Source organism: Lissotriton vulgaris, chromosome 6, assembly GCF_964263255.1.
Source record: "Lissotriton vulgaris chromosome 6, aLisVul1.2, whole genome shotgun sequence".
Classification (NCBI taxonomy): domain Eukaryota; kingdom Metazoa; phylum Chordata; class Amphibia; order Caudata; family Salamandridae; genus Lissotriton; species Lissotriton vulgaris.
This window is the reverse complement of record NC_141694.1, coordinates 1020936077-1020958254: the sequence shown is the minus strand read 5'-3', so window position 1 is coordinate 1020958254 and position 22178 is coordinate 1020936077. Positions and strand designations below refer to the sequence as shown.

General features: G+C 51.9%; 1 protein-coding gene across 3 annotated transcripts in view; it reads left to right on the top strand.

Moving 5' to 3' along the window:
- The window catches only part of LYST (lysosomal trafficking regulator), a 4348576-nt gene that overhangs the window by 2579546 nt on the left and 1746852 nt on the right, over window positions 1-22178 (top strand). For all 3 annotated transcript variants that reach the window (XM_086927077.1, XM_086927076.1, XM_086927078.1), the window contains 2 exons: window positions 11791-11936; window positions 12123-12222. In XM_086927077.1, the coding sequence (XP_086783203.1) occupies window positions 11791-11936; window positions 12123-12222 (246 nt within the window). The remainder of the gene's footprint in view (window positions 1-11790; window positions 11937-12122; window positions 12223-22178) is intronic.

The following is a 22178-nucleotide window of genomic DNA, read 5'->3' as shown; positions in this document are numbered from 1 at the left end:
AGTTTCGGCCCTCTTGGCCAAGGGGGCCATCGAGCGCGTTCCTGGGCCAGAAGTAGGACGTGGTTGTTATTCCCACTACTTTCTGGTAACCTAGAAGGGCAAAGGGGGCTTACGCCCTATCTTGGATCTGAGGAACGTCAATGGCTTCCTCCGGAAGGAGAAGTTGAAAATGCTCACTCTGGCTCAGGTCTTAGCTGCCCTAGACCCAGGAGACTGGATGGTAGCGTTGGACTTGCAGGACGCGTATTTCCACATCCCCGTTTTGCCGGCCCACCGGCGTTACCTGCGGTTCACGGTAGGCCAAGAGCACTTTCAGTTTACCGTGCTCCCCTTCGGCCTTACAAGCGCCCTACGGGTGTTCACGAAGGTGATGGCGGTGGTCGCAGCTCATCTGCGCAGGTTGGGGGTCTCAGTCTTCCCCTACCTCGACGACTGGTTGTTGAAGGCGGGCTCGCCCCAGACAGCCGTCAGCCACCTCCAGACTACGGCGGATCTCCTGCACCAGCTGGGATTTTCCATCAATGTGCCGAAGTCACACCTGTGCCCCTCTCAGAAGCTCCTTTTCATCGGAGCGGTTCTCGTCAGTTTCGGGTTTACCCGCCCGAACAGTGGGTTCGGGATATACAGGCTCCGATTCCGATCTTCCGGCCTTTATCCCGAGTTTCGGTCAGGTTGACGCTGCGGCTTCTGGGGCTGATGGCCTCCTGCATCCTTCTGGTGCATCACGCACGGTGGCGGATGCGGGCTCTGCAGTGGGACCTGACGTTTCAGTGGGCTCAGCATCAGGGCAACCTGTCCGACCATGTCCTGATCTCAGAGGGCACTGCGAGACAGCTGCAGTGGTGGCTCACGGACCACTATTGGGTCAACGGCAGATCCCTCTCCCTTCCCCAACTGTAGCATGTAGTTGTGACGGACGCGTCCCTCCAGGGCTGGGGAGGCCACATGGGAGAGGCGGAGATCAGAGGCCTCTGGTCTCCGGCGGAGTCCCGGCTCCATATCAACCTGTTGGAGCTGCGGGCGATTTGTCTAGCACTAAAGGCATTCCTCCCGTCTGTCCGAGGGAGTGCAGCGCAGGTGTTCACGGACTACACCACCGCCATGTGGTACTGCAACAAACAGGGCGGGGTGGGGTCGTGGACCCTCTGCCAGGAGGCTCTGCGCCTCTGGCAATGGCTGGAACATCAGGGCGTGACTCTGATGGTTCAACACCTGGCAGGTTCTCTGAACGCCAGGGCAGACGAACTCAGCGGACGGTGCTCGATGGATCACGAATGGCGTCTGAACTCGGACGTGGCGCAAGGTCTCTTTCTGTAGTGGGGAGAGCCTTGGTTAGATCTATTCGCCACTGAAGAGAACGCGCAATGTCATCAGTTCTGCGCGTTGGAATTTCTAAGGCGGCACTCGCTCGGAGACGCTTTTCGTCGCGAGTGGAGCTGCGGTCTGTTGTACGCCTTTCCGCCTATACCACTTCTGCCCAGAGTGCTGAAGAAGATCAAGCGCGACCGGGCACGAGTCATCCTTGTGGCTCCGGACTGGGCACGAAGGTACTGGTATCCCGAGCTACTCAGCATGTCAGTCGATCCCCTAGTTCATCTGCCTCTTCAGGAGTACCTTCTGTCGCAGCAGCAGGGGACGGTCCTCCACCCGAACCTGTCCAGTCTCCACCTCCATGCTTGGAGATTGAGCGGCGACAGTTGAGGCCATTTGACTTGCCTCCTGAAGTTTGCAACATCATTCTGGCAGCCAGGCGTCCCTCCACAAAGTCGGTATACGCCTGCAGGTGGAACAGATTTGTGGCATGGTGCACAGCAAAGGCTGTGGATCCCCTTAATGCCCCTCTTTCTGAGGTTCTCCTCTTTCTTCTCTCTCTTGCCCAGCAGGGCTCTGCTCTGGGCACTGTCAAGGGCTATCTTTCAGCTCTTTCAGCCTTTCTGAGGCTGCCTGACCAACCTTCTTTGTTCAAGTCCCCTATCGTTAATCGATTCCTGAAGGGCATCACTCATACGTTCCCTCCTGTTCCCTTTGTGATGCCTCAGTGGGACTTGAACCTGGTTCTTACGTTTCTGATGTGCGCTCCCTTTGAGCCACGTCACAACTGTCCTCTTCGCCTTCTTTCTTGAAGACTGCCTTCCTGGTAGCCATCACCTCTGCCAGGAGAGTGAGTGAGCTCCAGGCTCTATCTTGTAAGCCTCCTTTCCTTTCAGTCCATCCGGACGAGGTTGTATTACGGACAAGGCCCTCCTTCCTACCCAAGGTAGTCACGGCCTTCCACATTGGGCAATCTATCACCTTGCCCACCTTCTTTCCGCTTCCGCACGCCTCGAGAGAGGAGGAGAGGCTCCACCGTCTGGACCCAAAACGTGCGCTCTCATTTTATTTGAATCGCACACAACAGTTCCGGGTGGATGATCAACTCTTTGTTGGATACGCGGGCGCTAAGAAAGGGAAAGCGGTGCACAAGCGGACCATCTCGCGGTGGATCATCTTGTGTATCCAGGCGTGTTACTCCTTGGCTAAGAAGGAACCCCCTGTTGGGCTGAGGGCTCATTCCACTCGAGCCACAGCCACTACAACTGCTTTGGGCCGCGGTGTGCCCTTGCAGGACGTTTGCCAGGCGGCTACGTGGGCCTCGCTGCACACGTTTGCAAGACATTATTGCCTGGACAGTCAAGTCTGGAGGGATGGCTACTTTGGCCGTTCCGTCCTCCAGGACTTTCTGGTGTGATTATTGGTTCACAGACCCACCACCGGGGTTGGTATTGCTGGGGTATCTATTCTAAGGTAAGGAATCTATCACTAACGTGTCTCTTTCAGATGCACAAGTTACTACTTGTGTAACGATATATCTGTAAGAGACATTAGTTAGTGATAGATTCCTTACCGACCCACCCATCCTCCCCGTTCTGCGAACCAGTATCTAGGGTTAAGGTCATCCCCTTTCAGGGCCCTAGTTTCATGGCACCAGTGTTGTTTTTTTGGCATGGCTCTGCGCTTCTGGCGCGGAAAAGCTGTGTCTAAGAACTGACATCAGCACGCGGAGGCGGTGTCTAAGTACTCCGACGACGTCATCTCGGCGCCCACGACGCCGACGACAGATGCGGAGCCGCAGACGACGCCTACCGACGCGCAAGGGTACTGCTACGCAAAAGTTTCCGGATCCAGTATGACGCCTGGGGATATTCTAAGGTAAGGAATCTGTCACTAACTAATGTCTCTTACAGATATATCGTTACACAAGTAGTATCTTGTGCATCAGCGAGTAATGTTTAAATATTTAAATATATGTATCAGTGTTTCACTTTGTGTATAATTGGCTACATGGGTTGGTGAGTAGCTACATGTGTGTGTATATGGGTTATTAGATGTTTTTTTAGTATCATTATGAGTGTCTGTATGGTTTGGCGGGGGTATTACTTAGCACATAGATGCATCAATGACTGACTCACTGTTTGTATGTGTTTTGAAGACAGCATATGTGCAGGACTATATGGGTGGATGAGTGTGTATATGTGTGTGTTAGTGAGTGAATGACTGTCTCACTAGTGTCTCTATCAGTAACGACATGTTTTAATCTAGTATATGTGAGTATTGATGTTTATAAGTGAGTATATGTGAGATTGTAAGAGTTCCTGTTTAAATAAGTATGTGTTTCTATAAGTGATTGTTTAAGAGAATAAGTATGTGTAAGTTTCCTTAGAAGTAAGGTGGTAGTGTGTGTGTATAGTTGTATATGCTTATGCAATTTTCACCAGTGTGCCCATTACAAAGCATATTGCTGTAGGAACAAACATAAACTGCAGCTGTGCACTGGAATATGGGAATGCACTCTAGAAGTATCCTTTCTGCACCTAAAAACCATGCACCTTCTATTGCAAGCCATGTATATTGGCTCATGCCTCTTTTGAGATGTGAAATAGTGCTGATTTATTACATCAAGAACTCCGAGAAGCGGGGGCGTGGCTAACCGAGCAGCGAGATGGCCGCTCTGTGAGCGAGCTCCGCCGGCAGCACACTGATAAATCCTTTATAATCCTTCACAGCGTTACCGAGGGGACCGGTTTTGCGGATGGAAGTGCTGTGATTGACCTGGGGCACGATCGACTGAATCCTCGACAGTAATAGAAGCCTGGGCGGCGAGATCTGGTGGCTGCGATTTGCGCCGGCCCGAGCGCCCGCGCCCGCCTTCTGCTGTGGAGCCTGCGGCGGCGGCGTCTCCTCACCAGGCCCCGGGGATTTCTGGGCCATCACCGGTCGGCGGCGGAGAGACTGCACCGACACACTCGTCGCGTAGCCGGGTGCCGCTGATAACTGCTACACCGAGGACTTTGAAGCCCACGGACGGGAGCGGAGCGACCATTAACCCGAGGTGACGGCTCGGGGGAAAGCCGGGGCTGGGGAGGAGGCGCGAAGCCGCCATTTTGTTGCGGAGCTGAGTCGCTGTGTTGGGAGCTGCTAACCCACGGCATCATACGAACTTGCCTGAGTCTCATCCTTGCTTGGCGAACCCCTGAGCCCCTGCAGCTCGCCGTCTCAAAGGGGAGAAGCGGTTGTATCCCGAGTGCGGGCGCTCCGGATCCGGGCACCGAGGCAAGCCGGAGTGCTCAGCTCGATCCTGCCGGGGTCAGACCCCCGATCTGCCCCATCACCGGAAGCTGCTCGGTGGGCCTAGAGCGATTGCTAAGTGGCGCTGGTCAGTCTGGCCGCGCTTGGGGACTGTCGGACCCCCAGTTCTATTGCGCAACGTCAAAGGCTGTGCCTGCCTGGCCTGCATGGTCGACTCCACAACACACTGGTGAGAGTGTCAAATCGTTTCCTGCACAGCACATTCTCCGCGTAACCACGATGGGGGGCACGAAGGATGCGAAGCAGCCCAAACTGACATTCGAACAAAAGCAGAAGACCAAACAACCCTCAATGGACGCGGGGGCCGCGTCGTCCCCTCCAAAAAGCCCTGCCGCTGAGATTGATTTTGGCGCTTTAATGATGGAGGTCAGATCGAGCCTGAAGAGTATCGATGCTAAGCTGGATGCAATGTCCTCGCAGCTGGAGGCAGTTAAGTCCAAAGTGGACATGCATGAGACGAGGCTGGACTGCCTGGAAAACAGAAATACAGAATGCTGCGAGTTCCAGCAACAGACTAAACAGCACATTACTAACATTGAGCGTGAACTGGAATCCATGCGTGCCGAGGCGGACGACTTGGAAGCCCGTTCCAGGAGATCTAACATCAGGATTACTGGCATTCCGGAGACGGATAACACCGGAAAAATTGAGGTATTTGTTACAGATCTCTTACATGAGCTCTTTGACCCGGACCTGTCCCAGGTATTCACGGTAGAGAGGGCGCACAGGACACTGGGCAAGAAACCACCGCCGGGAGCCACTCCTCGCCCTATACTAGCCAAACTGCTCAACTTTCAGGACAGGGACCGCATCTTGCAGCTGGCCCGGGAGAAGGGTAAGATCATTCATAAGGGAAATCATATCTCGTTCTATCCTGATTTCACCCCCCTTGTCCAGGCGGCCAGGAAGGAGTTCATACCTGCGAAGAAACTTCTGATGCAAGCCGGGGTCCAATACTCCTTGTTATACCCGGCCAAGCTGAAAGTATTTCATGATCACAATGCACACTTTTTCACGGACGCTAAATCGGCCTTGAAGTTTGCCAAACACATCTGTGGCCCTGGCGCCAGACGCAAATCACCGAGGCTAGAGGAAGACGCTGCCGAATGAGCGACAACGATTGAGGGAATGGGAGCCAGAGGGTCCGTGTTACCCCTTTTCTCTGCTGCTTGTATTTGCTGAACTAGTCGACTCTCATGAGACACGGAACGGAGGACACCGCTGGAAGCGGCCTGGCTGGCCTACCCACGCTGGGACGACCTTGACTGTAAGCTGTGTCCCAGGTCTGTGACAATTTTCTCTAGGCGCAGCTCCATTGGTGCTCGTTCCGCGATGCCGGGCACCTCTCGGGTGTCGCGGCTATCCTTGAGTGTGCAGCCACCCTGTGCATTCGGGGTGTCAGCTGGGAGCACCTCGCCCCCATGGGGTATCTCCCGTTGTTTCTGTTCTTAGTTAACTTCAGTGCTATACGGAGCACGAATGGGGTTTTATCGCAACCTGATTGGGGGCTTGGCGTGGGCGGGGGGTGGTGGGGCTGTTGAGAGTTTGGTTACCAGTTCTGGAATGGTGCAAAGCGATCTATCTTATCTCTTCTATACTACGCAAGGGGGCGATATGTGTGCAACATGCGAGCCTTGAATGTGTGATGGGGGTGGACAGGGTGGGAGCCCGGTTGCTCCGGCTACAATACCGGTATGGGGGGGGTTAAACTGTGGACTTGGAACATTCGGGCCTTGGGGACTATAAGAAAGCTAAGTTGATGCATAATATGCTGACCAGACACAATGTGGACATATGTTTTTTGCAGGAAACTCACATTAACTCGGCCCCCTCGCCCAGACTAAAGCACCACCGGTGGTCGCATATATACTCCGCAATTTACTCTAACTATGCCAGGGGGGTGGCTGTCCTAGTGCGGAAAGGGCTGGATTGGAGAGAACACAATTGTGTACTGGATAAAGAGGGCCGATATGTCCTTGTGCATGGTTCATTACAAGGGAGGCCGCTGGTTCTGGCTGCTATATATGGCCCAAATGTGGATGATCCAGATTTCTTTCGAAATGTCTGGGCACAAATTGCATTGCTGGATTGTCGCCTGATTGTGGTGGGAGGGGATTTTAATGTTGTGCTGGATGATGACTTGGACCGGAGAGGTGCGAGTAGACCTACGCATGCTAAAGCGAGACAGGCGTTGCTTGATGTGATGGAGGAGGGAAGGCTGACTGATGTGTGGAGACTTCGTCACCCTGGGGAAAGAACGGGGACCTGTATCACATGTCACCATGATGCTTGGTCCCGCCTAGACTTCTGGCTGTTGTCTCCTGAGGTTGCGACATGGGTGGGGGAGGTGGACATTCAGGCTAGGTCACTTTCGGACCACGCCCCCTGCATGCTAGAACTGAGGGTTCCCAATGTCACATCTAAGGCATTCTCCTGTTGACTGCCGCCTCACGCCCTTACAGATCAGGTGTTTACTGAAGAAATTAGAGAAGACATTGTCAAGTATTTCGTGGACAACGAGGGTTCAGCCTCCTCAGAGGCCATAGTGTGGGACGCCTTTAAGGCGGTGATCAGGGGCCAATGTATAGCTAGGCAGGCAGGAGTACTACATACCATACGATGGACATTGGCCCAGCTGGAACGTGAGCTCAAAGACCTAGACCTGGCCTTCTGTCGGGACCCGACGTTAGAGCTCGCAGGCAGTCTCAAGGCCAAACTACTAGACTTCAATGAGGAGGCGCAGAGGGAGGTGAAGTTCCTGGGGAAACAAGCCGAGGCCCGCAGATATGGGGAGGGGGACAGACCAAGCAGGACGTTAGCCAGATTGATTGCTCCTCAGGCGCAAACGCACTACATACACACTATTCACGATAGTGAGGGATCACTGGTCACGGGCCAAGAGGCGGTGCTGAAGGCCTTTACTGACTTTTATGCTTCCCTTTACACGTCCAGACAATCCGCTACTTCTGCTTCCCTGGACAGTTTTCTTGACTCTATTGCCCTGGTCTGGTTCAACGACAACCATAGGCAGTACATGGACCTCCAGGTCACGGTCCAGGATATAGCTCAAGTCATCAAGAGCATGCCAGCTAACAAAGCTCCTATCCCTGATGGCCTGACCACGACATTTTATAAGACGTATGCTGAGGAACTGGCCCCGAAACTACACTCGGTATTCGTTGAAGCACTAGAGCTAAATTCCCTCCCGGATTCAATGCATGAAGCATTAATTGTCACCCTGTTGAAACCCGACAAAGACGAACTGTTCCTTGACTCCTATCGTCCCCTTTCCCTCATTAATGTGGATGCTAAGATCTTTGCCAAGATCATTGCAGACAAACTGCAGCCGTTGTTGCCAATCATCGCTCTCCCGGACTAGTCAGGGTTTGTTCCTGGCCGTGCCACCTCGCACAACCTCAGAACACTTTTCTCTATCCTGCATTATCTCCACCCCTCCGTCCAGGCTGCGGTTGTGTTCCTAGATGCGACCAAAGCATTTGATTCTTTAGAGTGGCCTTACCTGTTTCGGATTCTGGGCAAGATGGGCTTCAGTCATAACTTCATCACTCTCATCAAACTGCTATATGACAAGCCCAGAGCTCGGGTGAGAGTGAATGGTCTAGTGTCCGAGCCCTTTGCCATCTCCAGAGGGACTAGACAAGGGTGCCCATTGTCACCTCTCCTTTTTGCTATTGCAATGGAGCCGCTGGCGGCCAGGGTTCGCCAGCACCACACAGCGAGAGGGATTGGCTTCAGCTCTCGCAGTTTGCTGATCTCCCTCTATGCAGACGACGTCACTCTGTACGTCATCAACCCTACAGAGAATATGAACCCACTGCTCCGGGAATTCGTGCGATTTGAGGGTCTGGCAGGCGTGTCTATAAATTGGTCCAAGTCGGTTGCATTCCCTCTAACTGACGCGACCGTTCAGCCTCCCTCAGACTACCCCCTGCGTTGGGAGACTGACGCGGTCAAATACCTGGGTATCTGGATCAGTCGTGACACGCAGGAATTGTGGTCCCTTAACTTTGGTAGAGCGGTTGACTGGCTAGAGCGAAAGGTGGAGGTCTGGAACAAACTTCCTCTATCCCTGGTTGCGAGAGTAGCATTGGCAAAAATGGTGGTTCTCCCAAAATTCTTATATCTGTTCGTAAATATTCCGCTGCCCATGACTGCAAACTTCCATGCGCGCGTCCGCTCCTTGCTTCTGACTCTGGTGTGGGCTGGAGGGCAGGCGAGGACCTCTTGGGCCCTGCTCACGCTCCCGTTGCGGCAGGGTGGCCTCGGGGCACCTGACCTAAAGCTATACTCGCTGTGTGCACAGGCTCAGTTTTTGCATTTCTGGGATTTCCCCACCCCTTACCAGCCGCATGTGGCGGTGGAATTAGCCGCTGTTGCCCCGTTGCCGCTTCGGGTGGCGCTGTATGGCAAGGTTTCACGCCCCTCGAAGGAGGTCGACACCGTAGAAATGATTCGCTGGTCCTGGAGAGAATTACGACACAGGGCGGGACTCCCCCTACTTTATGCGCCGGCTATCCCATTGAGGTTCAACCCGATGCTACCCTGCCTGTGTGCTAGGGGCGACACCATCATGCTCCAGGGGAGGTGTGTGACTACTTTCGCAGATATCTATCCCGATGGGACGTTTGGAGAGTTGGATGTCCGCGAGGACGGCCAACCTGTCTCGTTCTCGGACACGCTTCTGTACCACTCTCTCCAGGAGTCCTGTAAGAAGATGTGGCCCCAGTTCCCCGAGGAGCCTCCGCAACTCGATGCCCTCCAAAATTTACTATCGCGACCCTCCCCCGCGAAACTGGTCTCTAGACTATACAATTGCATGCAAGAACAAGCCCCGCTTACCGTGCCTACGGCCAAACAGGCTTGGACCGCTGACTTGGACGGAACCCTGACGGATGACATGTGGGAATACTGCTGCAAACAGCTCACGGCGCTGTCCCCGAATTATAGGCTACGACTGGTCCATTTTAAGTTCCTGCACCGGTACTATCGCACGCCGATACTGCTGCATCGCATGGGCATCCGCACGGATGCGTCGTGCTGGAAGTGTGGTGGGGCTGATGCGTCTTTCCTCCATGTGGCGTGGGGATGCCCTAAGCTGAATGAGTACTGGTCGAACATTTTTGAGGCCATCAACCAAATATTACACAGGACTGATGAACCCACTCCACTTTTGGGGCTCCTGGGATACGTTAAGACCACCGAACCCTGTGACAGAAAACTGCATGCGATGCTGCTCCTTTACGCCAAACGCCAGGTGGCGATACACTGGGGCCGTGAAGCCTTGCCTACGTTCGCCGCGTGGGTTAGAGACGTTACATATGGTCAGACACAACTCACAAATTACTGGGAAACGATGCCCACCGCATCTAGGCCTAACGACATCTGGGAACCCTTCCTTCAGTGGACTAGAGAGCGAGCGGGATCTGACGCCTCTGTGGACTCCCCTGGAGCGGGTGTTTCTGATGACATGGGGTGAGAACCTTGGCCCCTGTGTGCATTTTCTTGGACAGGGTGATACATGTTTGGTGGATGTGTTTGGTGGCTGCGGAGTGTTCTACAACTGTCTAGCTTCGTGCCTGCTGCGTGTTCGACCGACTTGGCGTTGTGCCCCCCTCTCTGGCCAGGTGACCCACTGCTTTGTCTTGCCCCCCCCCCCCCCCCCTCTGCCCCCGCCCCGTGGGTGTTGCATTGGAGTCATCCCGCCGCTACCCCTACCACTGGTTGACATCCTTCTATTGCTGCCTGGTCCTTGAACACACGGCCCTGCGTATGTGTGATATGATGAATGATTGTTGATGCTGCTCTGCACCGAAGTTTGTTGTTTCCCTCCGATTGTTGTGGGGGATTGGGTGAAAAGGTGCACGTGGACATGTTTTCTATGCACTGCTGTTTTACTGAGCTGCGGCTCTTGCACTCGTCGTGATGGCGGGGCAAGACTGAGAGCTTGAGGTCAATTTGTAAGTCTACGGCACCCAAAAATGTAAGACTATCTACTTTGCAATGGTTACACTTTTGGACTCCTTGCCCATGTCAGGGATATATATCTCTCTTGGTGGCACGCCATCAGCCTTGTTGTATGATTCCTCGCACACTACTCCTGGTTGGGAGACACCTGTCGATATCGCGGCCTGCCTCCGGGTTGTTGGCGTGACGCAGTGTAACCTTTCTTTTTGCACAATAAATGTCTTACACCAAAAAAAAAAAAGAACTCCGAGAAGCACCATATCACTTCTTCTCATCCCCCCGAAATTGAAAAGGAAAGCAACACAATGCCGATCCATCTCTGGTAATGTTCCCAGGATATGGAACACACTCCCTACTGAACTCGGATGCAACCCCTTCTTCCCGTGCTTCAAAAAGGACCTGAAACTACTGCTCCTCAACCAATACTTCTCTCACCTAGTCAACCAACCTATGCATCAATTGACGAATGGTCTTCCCTCTCACTCTGACTTTCAAGGGTGGGGTTTTTCTGACTTTTTCAGCCACCTGCGTTTTTCACTCCTTCAATGTATATTTAAGTGTGATGTCTTTACTTATATATTTTATGCATCCTCATGTCCTACGATGTAGTGCAACATTTTCCTTTGTGTATGGAAAGCGCTCTGATACTTCCGGGTCTAGTTAGCGCTATATAAAACTTTATAAATAAATAAAATAAACAAACTTTGCAAGCATTCTTTAGGAGGCGGAAAGGTACATCACTCGTTCAATATCAAGAGGAGTAAGAAAAGAAAAATATTTCTGCGGTCAGGAATGGTAGCCACAGGTTGCTTAGGTCTGTCAAGTCAGATCTAAAAAAGAAGTATTCTTTTGCATGGCATATTAGCTTCTAACACATACCAACATTTTAAAACTGGGAAGTTGTAGATTTTGGAAAAAAATTAGAAAAAATGTAACTTCCCCATTCACTGATATTGAAGCAGGGGCAAATTAGGCAATGGACAACTAAAGTAAAGCCATTTTTAGCTCAAACAATTGTGGGCCTCCCTCCCTAAATCAGGTCTGTTGTATGTAAGGCCTCATTGCATCAGTGGCTAATCAGCCTAGTCTACAAGTTAACAATGGTTGGTCTTTATCTTAGACTGTATTGATGTTTTGTATGATGTAAACATTTAACACACAAATATTTCTTCTTTCCAGAGCACTTTGGTATGATTTGGAAACCTATCCTACATCCTGGCAATTAGATCCAACTGAAGGTCCAAATAGAGAGAGAAGACGTTTGCAGAGGTGTTATCTAAGAATGCCTAGCAAGTATATTCTCAGAGAAAGGTGTAAACCAAAAGGTGATCTTAACATATTTCAGAGTACCTATCTTTAAGACTGCTTGCAGGTGTACAAGAACTCGATTTAGTAATGTTTTAATTGGAATAAAGCAACATGGTTTCATAATATTATTTGCTTTAATTTATTTTATTCATGTATTATGATGTGAAATATACACATTGACAATGTTCCCTTTATTTCTTTAGAGGATGTGATCAGACCACCGCTCTCTTACTTAAATGAGGACAAAACCAATGGCTTATTTTCTTCTACTGTAAAAGACAAAGCAGCAAGTGAGCTCATAAGGTAATGATAAATTTTACTTAAGGATTGTGGCGTCATAACTATTTACTCTATGCTAGATTGAGCAGATGTCTCTGAATTTTGTAGAACAGTTCCTGTATTGCAAAATAATTTATATTCCCCTCCACTTTGTGTATCCCCTGCCCTTTAGCTGTCTTTGTGACTCCTCCCACACTATTGGCTTTGTGCACCTCAGGGTTGGCTCATCACAGGGAACTTGTTCCCAGCCACTGCCCCCCACACTGACACGAGTTTCTTAACTCGCCTCCATCGAAATAAACAGGCCATAGCAGAATGTTGTTTTTGGTGGGCACCAGCCTATTACATTAATGTGTGTTCTTCACTTTTGCATAAGTAGTGGAAATTCAGTAAAATACAGCATTGGTAAGAAAAAAAACAACAACAAAAAACAATGAAGGAACCGACCATTATGCCTGCTGCACAGTCTAAATATTCAGCACTATGACGGTCTTCATTCGGTTATGGGATGAAAAATAATGTCAAGTGTCTGCACAGACAGTTAGCTAATTATTAGCTAGTTAGTGATAGATTCCTTACCTTAGAATATTCCCCAGGCATCAGACTGGATCTGGAAAGTTGTGTGCTTAGCAGTACCCCTGCGCACCAGTAGGTGGCGCCGTGCTGCTCTGCGCCCATCACTGGCGTCGTAAGCGCTGGAATTACGTCACAGAGGCTCCTTAGGCGCCATCCATGCGTGCTCACGTCAGTTCTTTGTTTTCCGCGCCGAATGCGCATATCCGGATTGAGCACGTCCCTCTGTCATTTTTTTACCACTTTTTTGAGACTTTTGTCTCCTTCTCTTGTCTCCTGGTGCACATAGGAATGCCCGGCTTTAAGTCTTGTGGGTCGTGCCGCTGCAATATGTCGGTGGCGGACCCCCATGATTTTTGCCTCTCTTGCCTAGAGACGGACCATGACTCCAAGGATTGTCGGGACTGCAGTACCATGGCCCCGAAGGCCTTGTGGGAGGGGCGCCGAAAGCTGCTGGAAGTCCGGCACTCCTCTCACCGCCGCTCCGGGTCTAGGGGCCGTTCGCGGGACCCATCGCGGGACCGGAGCCATCACTTCTCGGACTATAAGTCTTCACCTTCAGATTCCCGTAAGAGACGCCATAAAAGAAGTCGTAGAAGCGTGTTTGCTCTCAGACATCCCCCCCATCGCTCCCCGGAGGGCGGACAAGTGGGACAGGGGCTCTCAGCCCCTGCGGCTCCCCCGGAGCCTGGGAATCCCGCGGCCTACCCGCTAAACCCAGGTCTGTCGGCGACTCCCGAACAGATGCAAGAGTTTCTTGCTGCCATGGACGGCCTTTGTTTAGGCCTCGGGCTCCCGCCAGCTCACCTGCGGGCCCCGCGATCCCGTGTTCAGATCCTGTTGGCCCGGCAGCACCGCCTCTGGCGCCGGCCCCAGAGCCACTGGATCCAGCGCGCTCAGCTCCGGCGCCACAAGGTGCAGCACCGCTGGCTCCAGCACTGCCCTTGGCTCCGGCCCCAGCGCCACCCCTGGCTCCTCCACAGGCGCCGCACTGGTTGCCGTTTATCCCGCCCCTGCCCCGGTTCTCGGACCATTTCGTTCCGACCTTGGATCCACACTGGGATGCGGCTCCGGTTTGGCCCCGGCTGGCGCTGCTCCCGACTCCACTGGCCCCCTCACCGGCTTCAGCCCTGCCGCTGGCTCCTTCTACCCCGGAGCCGGAGGAGGAGAGGGACGGCCCTGAGAACCCCCTTGCGCGGCAGTGTAATTCCGAGCAGGATTGGGTGGATGACCTTCAAGATGGCGGGTGAACTTGATGTGTCTTCTGTCCCGGGGTTTGCCTCACCTCTGCCTGCTCTGGAGGAGGGTGCTTCCTACACTATGGTGCTGCGTCAAGCTGCGGAGGCTCTCCATCTCGACCACCCTATGGTGTCCCTTAAGACAAACCTCCTTATGGAGGTGCTCCGGACGGCGTCTATGTCGTCGGAACTGCTGCTCCATTTCAAAGAGACCCTTACCGTAGTCCTCTTGGGCACTTGGTTGCGGCCGGCCTCGGGAGCACCGGTGGATAAGAATGTCGATAGGCATCATCGCCCAGCGCCTGGTGACCCTGCCTTCTTGACCACTCATCCCACACCTGAGAACCTGGTCATTCAGGCCTCAACGTCACAGAGTGCCTTTCCCACGGCTCCGCCGGATAAGGACTCTAAGAAGCTGGACCAATATGGCAAGAGGTTGTTCTCTTCGGCCAGCTTGGGGTTGCGGTCAGTTAATACCGCCTGCTTATTGGGCCGTTACTCCCACGCAGTGTGGGATACGGTAGCAGAGATCCTGCCTCAGTGTTCTGAAGAAGTCCAGGCCGTCCTTTCCCAAGCGATTGTGGAGGGCAAGGATGCAGCAAAGTTTGCCATCAGGTGTGATCTGGACACGGCTGATTCCTTGGGCAGGGCGATTTCCACGACTGGCGTTGCGGCCCCATGCCTAGTTGTGGTCTACCGGGTTCTCGCTTGATGTCCAGAGCTTACTCATGGACATGCCTTTTGATGGCTCTCGCCTTTTTGGTGACAAGGCGGAGATTGCCCTGGAGCGCTTTAAAAACTCACGGGCCATGGATAAGTCTTTGGGTTTTTCCGCAAAAAGCCCTGCCACACCTGGGTTTCGTTCCTTTCGTGGCCAGGGTAAAGGCGCCCTGACGCACTCCTCCGCAAAGTCTGCGCAGAACCTGCCTCAGCTTGGACGCGGAAACGGCTTCCGCAGGGGCGGGTTTGGTAACCAGCAGACGGGTCAGTCCACCTCCACACCCACTGCTTCCACCTCCAAGCCTTCCTAATCCGAGCTTCAGGCGGCACCCCATGCCGGTAGGAGGCAGGGTTTGTCACCACCTCCACCACTGGTGCACAATTACATCGGACCAGTGGGTGCTGCAGATAATCTGCCAAGGTTACTCACTCCCCTTTCTGTCCTCTTTTTCAGCCATGCCACCTTGGTGCCACCGCATGTCGGGGGATCATTTGGCTCTTCTCCGTCACAAAATCATGGCTCTCCTGGCCAAGGGGGCCATCAAGTACATTCCCGATCAGGAAGTAGGGAGTGGTTGTTATTGCCACTACGTTCTGGTCCACAAGAAGGACAAGGGCGGCCTGTGCCCCATCTTGGACCTCTGGGACGTCAATCGCATCCTCCAGAAGGAGAAGTTCAAGATGTGACTCTGGCTCAGGTCCTGACTGCCCTGGACCCTGGAGACTGGATGGTAGAGCATGTCCAGAGCTTGCTCATGGACCTGCCCTTTGATGGCTCTCGCGTCTTTGGTGACAAGGCGGACAGTGCCCTAGAGAGCTTTAAAGACTCACGGGCCACGGCTAAGTCTTTGGGTCTTTCCGCAAAGAGCCCTGCCACACCTGAGTTTCCCCTTAAGCTCGGATTAGGAAGGCTTTGAGGTGAAAGCAGTGGGTGTGGAGGTGGACTGACCCGCCTGTTGGTTAGCAGACCCGCCCCTGCGGAAGCCGCGTCCAAGCTGAGGCAGGTTCTGCGCAGGCTTTGCGGAGGAGTGCTTCCACCTCCAAGCTTTCCTAGTCCGAGCTTCAGGGGGCACCCCACGCAGGTAGGAGGCAGGGTTCGTCACCACCTCCACCACTGGCGCAAAATCACATCTGACAAGTGGGTGCTGCAGATAATCTGCCAAGGTTACTCGCTCCCTTTTCTGTCCTCCCCTCCAGTCTTGCCACCTCTGTGCCACCGCATTTCAGGGGATCATTTGGCTCTTCTCAGTCAGGAAGCCACGGCCCACCTGGCCAAGGGGGCCATCGAGTACGTTCCCGATCAGGAAGTAGGGAGTGGTTGTTATTCCCACTACTTTCTGGTCCCCAAGAAGGACAAGGGGGGCCCGCGCCCATCTTGGACCTGCGGAACGTCAACGGCTTCCTCCGAAAGGAGAAGTTCAAGATGCTGACTTTGGCTCAGGTCTTAGCTGCCCTGGACCCGGGAGACTGGATGGACTTGCAGGACGCTTATTTTCACATGCCCGTCCTGCCGGCCCACCGGCGCTACCTGCGGTTCAAGGTAGGCCACGAGCACTTTCAGTTTACTGTGCTCCCCTTCGGCCTTACCAGCGCCCCTCGGGTGTTCACGAAAGAGATGGTGGTGGTCGCAGCTCATCTGCGCAGATTAGGGGTGTCAGTCTTCCCCTATCTCGACGACTGGTTGTTGAAGGCGGGCTCGCCCCAGACAGTCGTCCGACATCTCCAGACTACGGCCGACCTCCTGCACCTGCTGGGGTTCTCCATCAATGTGCGAAAGTCACACCAGTGTCCCTCTCAGAAGCTCCTTTTCATCGGTGCTGTTCTAGACTTGGCGCAGTTTCGGGTTTATCCTCCCGAACAGCGGGTTCTGGATATTCTGGCTTTGATTCCGATCTTTCAGCCTTTATCCTGAGTCTCGGTCAGGTTGACGCTGCGGCTTCTGGGGCTGATGGCCTCCTGCATCCTTCTGGTGCATCACGCCAGGTGGCGGATGCGGGCTCTGCAGTGGGACCTGAAGTTTCAGTGGGCCCAGCATCAGGGCATCTTATCCAACCACGTCTTGATCTCGGAGGGCACTGCAAGACAGTTGCAGTGGTGGCCCACGGACCCCGATTGGGTCAGCGGCAGATCCCTCTCCCTACCCCAACCAGAGCACGTAGTTGTGACCGATGCGTCCCGCCTGGGCTCGGGGGGCCACATGGGAGAGGCGGAGATCAGACGCCTCTGTTCTCTGGCGGAGTCCCGGCTCCACATCAACCTTCTGGAGCTGCGGGCGATCCTGCTTGCACTGAAGGCATTCCCCCCCTCTGTCCGGGGGTGTGTGGTGCAGGTGTTCACGGACAACACCACCACCATGTGGTACTCCAACAAACAGGGTGGGGTGGGTTTGTGGACCCTATGCCAGGAGGCTCTGCGCCTCTGGCAATGGCTGGAACATCAGGGCGTGACCCTGGTGGTTCAACACCTGGCAGGTTCCCTGAACGCCAGGGTGGACAAACTCAACCGTCGGTGCATGATGTTTCACTAATGGCGTCTGAACTCAGATGTGGCGCAAGGTCTCTTTCAGCAGTGAGGAGAGCCTTGGTTAGATCTATTCGCCACAGAAGAGAACGCGCAAAGTCATCAGTTCTGTGCGTTGGAATTTCCAAGGCGGCACTCGCTCGGAGACGCTTTTCGTCGTGAGTGGAATTGTGGTCTGATTTACGCCTTTCCGCCTATACCACTTCTGCCCGGAGTGCTGAAGAAGATCAGGCGCGACCGGGCCCAAGTCCTCCTTGTGGCTCCGGACTGGGCACGAAGATACTGGTATCCCGAGCTACTCCGCATGTCATTCGATCCCCCGATTCGTCTGCCTCTTCAGGAGGACCTTCTGTCGCAGCAGCAGGGGACGGTCCTCCATCCGAACCTGTCCAGTCTCCACCTCCATGCGTGGAGATTGAGTGGCGACAGTTGGCAGCTTTCGACCTTCCTCCCGAAGTCTGTAATGTTATCTTGGCAGCCAGGCGTCCCTTCACCAAAACAGTATACGCCCGTAGATGGAACAAGTTTGTGGCATGGTGCACAGCAAAGACTGTGGATCCCCTTTCTGCCCCTCTTTCAGAGGTTTTCCTCTTCATTATTTCTTTTTCCCCAGCAGGGCTCTGCTATGGGCACTCTTAAAGGCTATCTTTCTGCCATTTCGGCCTTTCTTCATCTTTTAGAACAACCTTGTCTTTTTAAGTACCCTATTGTAAATCGTTTCCTTAAGGGCGTTACTTACATGTTTACTCCTATTCCTTTCGTAATGTCCCAGTGGGACTTAAATCTTGTTCTGACCTACCTTATGTGTACTCTTTTCGAGCCGCTACATAACTGTCCTCTCAGAATTTTGACACTCAAAACTGCCTTTTTGGTTGCCATCACCTCTGCTTGCAGGGTGAATGAGCTTCAGCCTCTTTCTTACATTTCTTCCTTTCCTGGCTGTTCATCCGGACAAGGTTGTCCTTTGCACTAGGCCTTCCTTTCTTCCTAAAGTGGTTACTTCTTTCCATATGGTACAGACCATCACTTTGCCCCCTTCTTCCTGCTCGCATCCTTCTAAAGAGGAGGAGTGGATCCACCGTCTGGATCCAAAAGGTGCGCTTTCATTCTATCTGGATCGCACAAAACAATTCCGGGTGGATAATCAGCTCTTTGCTCGCTATGTGGGCACCAAGAAAGGTCGGGCAGTGCAAAAGCGGACCATCTCTCGATAGGTCATTCTTTCCATCAAAATTTGTTATTCCTTACAGAAAAAGGAACCCTCAGTAGGGCTGTGTGCCCATTCCACTTAGGCAACAGCAGCCACTACTGCTTTGAGATATGGAGTCCCCCTACATGACACTTGCCAGGCACCCATGTGGGCTTTATAGCACATGTTCACCAAACATTACTGCCTGGACAGCCAAGTCCGGAGAGGCTGCATCTTTGGCCATTCAGTTCTCCAGGACATTCTGGTGTGGACTTAGTTTGCAGACGCACCTCCGGGGTTGGTATTGCTGGAGTATCTATTCTAAGGTAAGGGATCCATAACTAATAGTCTCTTTCAGATGAACAAGTTACTTAACTTCGGTAACGATATATCTGTAAGACACATATATTAGTTATGGATTCCTTACCGCCCCACCCATAGTCCCTGTTCTGCAAACTAACTTCTAGGGTAAGGGACTTCCTCTGAGGGCCCTAGTTTTTGCACCATTGGTCAGTGTCTTACATGGCTCTGCGCTTCTGGCGTGGAATGTTGTGGGAAAAACTAACGTCAGCGCACACGGGAGGCATCTAAATAGATACTGCAACATCATTCCGGCAATCACGATGCCAACGACGAACGTGGAGTTGACCGACGCCAACTACCGATGCACCCAGGTACATAACTAATATATGTCTCTTACAGACATATTGTTACCGAAGGTAAGTAATTTGTTCTACAGTCTCAAACCACCAAAGGTTCAAGTGACATTATACTTAGGTCAAAAAGTCACATTTTAAAACCAACAAAACACTGAAATTCACCATTTCTAGTTTACTGACCATAACTACTTAGCTAGAACCTGCACCAAAACCATGCACAGTGTTCTCATGAATGATTTAATTCGAGATGTCATGAGTGATGTTAGAATTTATTCTGTTAAATATGTCATGAATGATGGGATATGTGAGATCATAAGCAGTTAATGGTGGAGGCATAGTTAGGTCAGTAAACTCTAACTGGTAAATTTCCTTTTTTTTTTTTTTTTGCATTTAAAATGTTCCATTTTACCTGACATTTTCATCGAATTATAATGTCAGTCTAATCCGTTTTCAGTGAATTTCTGAGTTGTTTTTTTAAATACTAAGTAAAATGTTATGACCATACCTAACTGTAATATCACTTTAACCGTAGGGTTTTTTTCCATTCCTTTCTAGGTTTTTAAAATATATATATAAAGTAGGATTTTATGACAAATCCTAAACATATCAAGACTCTGCCATGCACAACCTTTGGAAGTGTGTGGCGTGGGGTTGACCACAGGAAGTTTTGCACCCAACTCCCCCACCGGCAGCTAACCCCCGGTGCGCACTGACTTTGGCAATGTATGGCGTGGGGTTGGCCACAGGGTATAGCCTGCGGGTAGGTCCTATGTCGACAGTCCTCGGGCGGCCAACCCCGACGGACCGCCCCCTAAACACACACTTTTTTCATAATTTTGTTTTCCCATCCATAAGAATAATTATCCATTCACTGGGGAGCAAGACCTGAAGAACCGGTTAAACCCACTTACTGGGTCTCGGCTGCAGGGGAACCGCCCTAGTCTTCCATGCCTTCCATACTTAGTAAAAGGAGACACAGGAGCCTTCGTCTGCAGGAGGAACCCAGATTTATTCAATAGCCCTGGCTATGGAACAGAGTCCCAAGCTAGTCAGAGACAAGACAGAGGAGGCTGCTCCTTTACTGCCTTTTCTCACGCAGAGAAATCCAGCTCCGGTGTTTCCAGGCACCCTTGCGGGTTACTGGGAGATCGAGTCCTGAGAGAGAGATACAAGACCTCCTTCATTCTATAACCAAGGTACGGAGCTGATTCAAACCTTAGAGAGAATTCTTGATTCAGATTCTTGGCAAAAACCTAACTTGACTTAAAACTGCAACTTACTTACTCCTTCCCACGTATTAGGCTTAGGTCAGGTACACCGGGGTAGGCGTATCTTAGAACCACCAGTTGAGTTTGTTAGTCAATGTTTTTATGTATGTAAATATTTTATCCGTTTTAAGTATCATATGGCTAAGAAACCATATCAATGCTTTTACAGTATTATTTCATAATACTCCTTTTACTGTACGCACTTTACTTCATAATAGGTATTGCAATTGTGGCAATTCATTTCTCTTGCATGAGAAAGAAGACTGCTCAATAAAATAACACCTTTTATTGAAAACGCCTGTCTCTCTATTTCTCTGCACTCTGGTGAAATTAAGCATGCACGATTGACTGAGTGAAATAGCTGTCTTTTGTTTTCACACAACTCTGGAGATATACTCCTTATTCTGGGGGAGCAAAGTTGTCATGTTATATGGTTGTCAGAAGCTAATCCCTTCTTGTCTAAATCAGGGAAGTTAACCCCTCCCTATTCATTCGAGAAAGTTTCTAGTGACCTCTGAGCTAGCTGGCAAAACTAATTAAGTCTAACATAGTCAGTAGAGACCTAGATGACCTCAGTCCTACGTCTACACTGCTGTTTATGTTATTCCAAGGCGCAGAGCCTATTGGGAATATAGGAACTACACTACCACCGAGTTCATCTGGTGGTAGTAGCGATCTGGATGAGCTGGTCGGGCAAAAAGGAGCATTGGCAAGGCCGGATCTGTTCCACCAGAAGTCATCCCGAAATGTTCCAAGGGCAGAATTGGCAGTACCATTGACAGTGTAGGCCTCCTGCATCAACATCCACCATGCAAGACAATACCCAGAGATGGAAAAGGGGTAGGGAAAGAATGGGACAGGGTGTATCATGGAATGCAGCATCAGTCCACACACCCAGCAGTTGGAAGTGCTAATGTTCAGCTGGTGATGATGCAACATTTGGATGAAGGTGTTGTTGAAGAATTCTGCACGGCGGGGTAACTCGTGGGCTGGTAACGTGTAATACTGGTGTTCTGCAGGAGTCGGGGTAGGAGTTGGTGAGGTAACAGGATGGTAGATTAGTAAAAGTCAACCAAGGATAGACAGGATGAGGGAGACAAACAGGCTCACCACGGTGACCATGAAGCATGTACTATGTCAGAGGCTGACATCTTGTTTCTGGATTCAGGTGTTTTGGACGGCGGCCATTGTACTAAGCCAGGGACCTCTAGTGGCTGTCTGTGATTGGTGGTTGCTTCACTGGGCACAGGTGCCAAGGGCCCTTATGGCTTACCTTAGTCTGACACAACTGCACTACTCTCAGCCGGGGAAGATCACAGCCTTACAGCCTATAGGTACTTGGCGAAGTCAAGGGCAAGCCTTCCCTCGGGGGCGCAAGTTGTATCGGTCGGAAGTAGGGACAGTATGGTCGGGAAACAGTTGTTCTAGGTGTTGAGCAGAGTTAAGAGAGGGTTCCACCCTTCCTTTCAGTATGCTGTCACTCTCTGCTTCCGTAGATGTAGAATGCAGTCTGGCATCGCTGAATGGGACAAACGTCGGGACTGTTTCTGTTTCTGAGTCTCCTAGTCCTTCCCTCACCCACTGATCATAGGGGAGGGGCAGAGGCACACGCCTGCAGTGCGATGAGTGCACCCAATTCTCCAAGCTTCTACTTTCACGGCGGTGCGGGTTTCTAGTAACATCTGACGGGGTTGTGTCCGGCGGGGCTCGAGGCTCTTAGTCCGTTGAAAATTCCGGATCAGGATGGATAACATGTCCTGGGCCCTCGCTTTTGTCAGGTATCGCCTCATGCACCTGGTGATAAAGAGTACGA